General features: G+C 46.9%; 1 protein-coding gene across 1 annotated transcript; it reads left to right on the plus strand.

The window, feature by feature from the left end:
• Positions 1 to 246: 246 nt before the first annotated feature.
• On the plus strand, positions 247 to 6240 carry LOC311112516 (cyclic nucleotide-gated channel rod photoreceptor subunit alpha-like; the record flags this gene model as incomplete). Its single annotated transcript, XM_084155648.1, has 9 exons — positions 247 to 281; positions 3009 to 3062; positions 3170 to 3310; positions 3472 to 3576; positions 3906 to 4012; positions 4160 to 4464; positions 4681 to 4986; positions 5207 to 5818; positions 5998 to 6240. The coding sequence occupies exons 3-9, from the start codon at positions 3300 to 3302 to the stop codon at positions 6238 to 6240; spliced, it is 1689 nt and encodes a 562-aa protein (XP_084011774.1). The 5' UTR covers positions 247 to 281; positions 3009 to 3062; positions 3170 to 3299.
• Between the last annotated feature and the right edge of the window lie 607 nt (positions 6241 to 6847).

The following is a 6847-nucleotide window of genomic DNA, read 5'->3' on the forward strand; positions in this document are numbered from 1 at the left end:
GGCTGCCATGATCAGCACATCAAGCACTCGTCCGTTCTTTGTGGTTGTGCCTCGCATTGCCCCAAATATGGCCACAGACACAGAGGAGGACAGCGAGGATGAAATGTAAACAATACATATATAGCTACCTGTTGGTCCAATCCTAGTTTGATACTGAACTTTATTGATGTCGTCATGTTTTTATTGGCTGTATTGTAAATATTGTTTGTTGTTTCCAGAGATGAAACCCCTCCTGGCCCAGGACGTCTGTTCAATGTGAACAACAGTAACAACAATGAGGAGTGAGTCGGTCCAGATATACTGTGTGTGTGTAGTGTGTGTAGTAGTAGTAGTAGTAGTTTTATTACATTACCTGTAGACTGTACTTGGCAGCTAAAAGCTGAATTAGATACACAGCACATACAAGTGAACACAAATAGTATCAGGAAGTCAGGATGGGAGCTGAAGCAGTTAAACCTCGATCACACCGACAGCATCGACAGCGTCATTGCGTTTTGGTACACCAGAATTACATTAACTTCTAATGGAACGCTGCGTTTGCCTTGCAGCATTGCGTTGCAGAGGCAGTTGCAGTGCGTTTTGTGTGGTGCGTACATTGGATTTATCTAACGTGTGCGTCAAACTGTATGCGCAGACTGCTTGACAGAAATGGTAGCAGAAGGTGAATGTTGAACTTTTGTTGCACACATATCCAGATGCATACCATTTTGTGCAATGACGCTGTAGGTGTGATCGAGTCGTTAGTTTTGTAAAGTCAATGGCCTGAGTGGTGGGAGGCAGCATCACAGTCAGAGGGATAAAGCATGACGGCCACAGCCAGGAGGGAATCGTGGGACAGGATCAGATAGATCCGGAGTCGTTTAGCAGCGCACTTCACCGTCCCCGCCGTCCACAGCCGTCCACAGCCGTGCGTAGCGTAGCCGCTTGACTACTCCTCCACTACCAACAAGTAGCACCCACCTGGGTGATGTCCCGGCAGCCGCACGAAAGCTCACCGCTCATCAGTAGTCCAGAGTAGGCTATTACAGTCCTCAAGCCTCTGCCATCACCGCAAGCCATCTCAACTGTCCTTCCGCTTCAGACTTCTCCTCAACCTCAAGCCCTGGCATTTTAAAACAAAATACGGCTACTTAGTCAGTTAGCTAGCTAGTAGCTACCCAGGAAATGTCCACAATGGCACGATGTGGGCCCAATGCAGGCAAAAATATTGGCCCCACTTAGGTTACCCACATTGGGCTTATGCACCTTTGCTCAGGCCCAGTGTGGGCAGTCCATTTCTGGTGGGGGCATCTTTTCTCAGAAAACATTAGAACGATGTGGGCCCAATGCGGGTTAAAACATTGGACCCATGTAGGCTGACCACATTGGACCGATGCGCCTTTGCTTATCGGCTCCACATTGTCCCCAAGGCAGGTGGCCCCAAGGGAAACTCTCACTTTGCCTGAAATAAGTCCACCCTTTTGGATCTCCTGTCTGTTACATTGTTTCAGAAATAATTTACAGAGAGACAGCAGCCCAGGTTGCTAGACATTATGGCTGCCATGGCAACTCTCAGTAGGAGGATGGTCAGTGGCACCACTGGTTTGGTGCGAGGAGCAGGCACGGGCCGTACCGGGCTGTGGACATGCACCACTGGTCTGGTGCGAGGAGCAGGCACGGGCCGTACCGGACCGGACACACGCACCACTGGTTTGGTGCGAGGAGCAGGAACGGGCCATATCGGACTGGAGACACGCACCACTGGTTTGGTGCGAGGAGCAGGAATGGGCCGTACCGGACTGGAGACACGCACCACTGGTTTGGTGCAAGGAGCAGGCACGGGCCGTACCGGACTGGAGACACGCACCACTGGTTTGGTGCGAGGAGCAGGCAAGGGCTGTACCGGACTGGAGACAAGCACCACTGGTCTGGTGCGAGGAGCAGGCACAACCCATCCTGGCTGGACGCTCACTTTAGCCCGGCAAGTGCTGGAGACACAGTGCGTATCACAGCATAACAGGGTGCCTGAACGGTCCCGCGCTCCTTAAAACGAGTGCGGGGAGTTGGCTCTGCTCTGAAACCTGACTCCGCCAGCCTCTGCTCTAAGGACTGAGCTCTCTGCTGCTGTAGGGTTAACTCCTCTCTCAGCTCCTCCTGTTGCCTGGCCAGCTCCTCTCTCAGTGCATCCACTGACCCCTTCTCCCTGTGGGCCTCCTGCAACGCCTCCCTCTGAATGGAGATCTCCTGCTCCCTCTTAGCTATCAGCCCCCGTAATGTGGTGGTCTCCTCTCTCAGAGTGCCGAGCTGCAGGTCTTGGAGGGCCTCTATCATAGCGGCCTCCTCCTCCTCCACAGTCAGCCCTTTCAGGGCCTCCTGCTGCGTCGCCAACCACCCGTGTGCCCCCCCCAAATAATTTTATTGGGGCTGCCTCTCGGGCTTCCTTCGTCGTCGTGAACTTCGGAGTCGCCGTTTATCCTCCCTCGCTGCCTCCGTCTGCTCCCATTAAGGCGATCCATTCCTGCCTGGATCTCCTCCCAAGTCCAGGATCCCTTACCGTCCAAAATATCCTCCCATGTCCAGGATGTCTGCTCTTCCTGCCACGCTGCTTGGTCCGTTGGTGGTGGGATCTTCTGTCACGCTCGTTGATAGACGGATCAGACCAAGGTGCAGCGTGGTATGCGTACATATTCCTTTATTAACTGAATACAGAATCAAAAAAACAAAATACAAACGAACGTGAAGTTCAACAGGCTACACAAACACAAGACAAAACAGAAACAAGATCCCACAACGAAGGTAGGCAAAAATGGCTGCCTAAGTATGATCCCCAATCAGAGACAACGATCGACAGCTGCCTCTGATTGGGAACCACACCCGGCCAACATAGAAATACAAAATCTAGAATTCACGCCCTGACCAAACCAACTAGAGAAAACAGGGCTCTCAAGGTCAGGGCGTGACAGTGTGTGTGTGTGTGTGTGTGTTTGTATGTGTGTGTGTGTGTCATAAGATGTGTCTTTTTACCCCAGGGAGGAGAAGAAAAATAAGAAAAAGGAGAAGAAAGAGAAGAAAGAGAAAAAAGAGTAAAAACCTAATTTACATTGTCCATCATTTCCATGAATGCTGCATAGTTAGATAGAAGAGAGGATACATGCACAAAAGCTTCGAAAACGTTTATTTGTTTTCTCAGGAAAAAGAAAGAAAAGAAGAAGCAAAAAGAGCAGGAGGAGAAAGAAAAGGAGGAGAAAGAAAAGGAGGAGAAAGAAAAGGAGGAGAAAGAAAAAAAGGAAAAAGAGGAAAAGGAGAAAAAGGAGAAAGAGATGAAGGAGGGGTGTGTATGATAGTAATATCTCACCCGAAGCGATATATCTATCAGTATTGATATCTGTATATGACTCTGATTAAATGTAATATTAAGTATATTATAATAATGAAGTATAATATATTAAGAGTAAGTATTACATTGACTTCTCCATCCTCCTTTCCTTGCAGGCCCAAAGAAACGTTTATCATCAACCCAGCGGGGAGTCTGTACTACAACTGGTTGTTGATCATCACAATACCAGTCATGTACAATTGGACCATGATAATAGCCAGGTAAAAATTAACTCTTTAAAATATATAGTTTTAAAAAATATATATAGTTAGTTAGTGGCATGGATTTGATTCTGAGGTTATAAAATAACCAAGTTTCCCTTTTTATATATAAACGAAGTGTCATACTAAAATTGCTTTTCCAGTAAATTCTTCTTTTGTCTAACTTCATATTATCGTCTTACTCACCTGCAAGTAAATTCCCACTCTAAGTACTGAGTGCATTTCCTTTTAAAGACGGTCACAATGCACATAATGGGTGTAAGAGATGCTTGTATTAAAGCATGATTGAGCATCTAACAGTTTGCTCTGCTCTGTCTCCTGTGTGTCAGGGCCTGCTTTGAGGAGCTGCAGGATAATCACCTAGTCACCTGGTTGATTCTGGACTACACCTCTGATGTCCTCTACCTGGCTGACATGGCCTTCAGGACCAGGACAGGTGTGTGTGTGTGTGTGTGTGTGTGCGTGTGTTTTATTTCCCTTTCATTTAATGTTTATGTCCGCTCATTCAAATTGATACATCACATGTCGCAGTTCTATTATTACGCATGATGTTTTTATTATTTCTTATAATATAATTTCTCAGGCTACCTGGAGCAAGGCCTGCTGGTCAAAGACGAGAAGCTGCTGCGGGAGCGTTACATCAGCAGCCTCCAGTTCAAGCTGGACGCGGTCTCCATGCTGCCCACCGATGTGTTTTACATCTTCCTGGGAATCAACTACCCCGAGATCCGTCTCAACAAACTCCTCCGAATCACGCGTATGATGGAGTTCTTCACCCGCACCGAGACCAAGACCAACTACACCAACCTCTTCCGCATCTCCATCCTGGTCATGTACATCATCATCATCATCCACTGGAACGCCTGCCTCTACTACTCCTTCTCTAAGGTGTTTGAGTTTCTCAGCTGCTGGAAGTATTTATTGTGATGTCGAAATCTGCTTATCATATGCATTTCTTAGACCTGTTTTGTCCTATACCCAGGACCACATTGGAAATAATACTTGTTTAACGCTTTCATTTATAATTCTCTAGGATTTCTTTGTACTTTTATGTTGTACATTTATTATACAAAAATCAGGTAATCAATTAATCAATTAATCCAGTCCATCGGCTTCGGCTCTGACCCCTGGGTCTACCCGGACCTGAATGACCCGGAAGAGCCAGAGTTCGGCGAACTGGGGAGGAAGTACTCCTTCAGCCTCTACTGGTCCACGCTGACGCTGACCACCATCGGCGAGACGCCGTCACCGGAGCTGGACTCAGAGTTCTTCTTCCATGTGCTAGACTTCCTGGTGGGTGTGCTTATCTTCGCCACCCTGGTGGGCAACATCAGCTCCATGATCTCCAACATCAGTGCCGCGCGGGTCGAGTTTCAGGCACGCATCGACAACATCAAGCAGTACATGCAGGTGTGTGTGTGGGGTTCGGAAAGGCTACTGACTGTCTGGAGCCATCAAAGTACTGAGGATTTGTTGATGCAAATGTTGGTGCGCTATTACCCTTCATAGAAATTATGTTAGCGCCCATTGTGGGGTTGGGGTTGGAGGGGCAAGCGGTGCGTCACAACAGTAGGTAGTTGTCTTACATATCATGAATACGAGTCAATTTATCCCTATAACACCTCTACAGAAGTGGAAGGTGGACAAGGAACTGGAGCTGCGCGTCATCACGTGGTTCGACTACCTGTGGACCAACGACAAGGCTCAGGACGAAAGGGAGACGCTGCGCTACCTGCCCGACAAGCTCAGGGCCGAAATCGCCATTAACGTCCACCTAGATACTCTCAAGAAGGTCCGCATCTTCGCTGACTGCGAAGCGGGCCTGCTGATTGAGCTGGTGCTCAAGCTGCAGCCCCAGGTTTTCAGCCCCGGCGACTACATCTGTAAGAAGGGCGACATCGGCCGTGAGATGTATATTGTCAAAGAGGGCAAGCTGGCGGTGGTGGCTGACGATGGCGTCACGCAGTTCTGCGTGCTGGGAGATGGCAGCTACTTTGGGGAGATCAGTATCCTAGCGATAAAGGGTTCTAAGGCAGGGAACCGGAGGACAGCCAACATCCGCAGCATTGGCTACTCAGATCTCTTCTGCCTGTCCAAGGATGACCTGATGGAGTCGTTGACCGAGTACCCGGAAGCCAAGGGCATGCTGGAGGAGAAAGGTCGTCAAATCCTGCTGAAGGACGGCCTGCTGGAACTGGACCCTTCCAAAATTATCCCCGAAACCACAGAAATCGAGGAGAAGGTGGGATCTTTTAAAACTTGCTTTAAAATGCATTACCTTTACAGAACTGCCTTTATGTAGCGTTAGCTGTGTTCCTTGTTTTTAGTATTTTAATGCACAAACTGTAGGACTTTAAGATTGTTGTACAATGGAAAGTGCATTCTAAATGTGATGTTTTATTATAATTATTTTTATTTAAGGTGAACCGCATGTACAGCAACCTGGAGCTGATGCAGACCAAGCTGAAGAAGCTGCTGGGAGACTACAGCACCAGACAGAGGGCCTCGAGGGAACGCATCGCTGAGATAGAGCGGCTGACTGGAGAGGATGTGGCAGAGGAGGACCTAGATGAGGAGGAGAAGGAGATAAGGGAGGAGGAGAAAAAGGAAGGGGAGGCAGAAGAGAAAAAGGAGGAGAAGAAAGAGGAAGAGGAGAAGAGGTAGACAAGGAGGTTTTGTGAAGAAAAAACATTTTGACCCCAGATAAATATTTTTTTGCATATCCCAAAGTTAGTTTATTAAAATCTTCAAATATTTCATGACTTTTTCAATCAATGTTTTCTTAATAAATCTATATCATTGGTTAGTGTTTCTGTATCAAAATGGACTTTCAAATTTCAAGTATTTTGGGGTCATTTTGACCCCAGCCATAAACAGCTAATTCCACTTATATTAAATTGATTAATAGGACCTTTCTTGGAAACTAGGTTTATCCGGAGACATAATAACAAGTTATCAATACCACCAGAGGCTGGAGGGGGACCTGTATCAGTGATTTTGACCAGATAGACAGATCATCTGCAGAGATATAGCTCCCCATGTACTCACCTAAGAATGTACTTTTCTATACCACGTATCATATGACTGTGTACAAAACCAAAATTATCATATGGTATACGAAGTCTTCCAATGGTATACATACTTTTTCCCAACCTACACTGTGAATGTTTAAATTATTCAATATAGACAAGAAAAATACAACAATTTGTATGCTATTAGTTTAAGCACACTGTGTTTTTCTATTGTTGTGACTTTTATAACCAATTTATGC

Source organism: Coregonus lavaretus, assembly GCF_964263955.1.
Source record: "Coregonus lavaretus genome assembly, chromosome: 38".
Taxonomy (NCBI): domain Eukaryota; kingdom Metazoa; phylum Chordata; class Actinopteri; order Salmoniformes; family Salmonidae; genus Coregonus; species Coregonus lavaretus.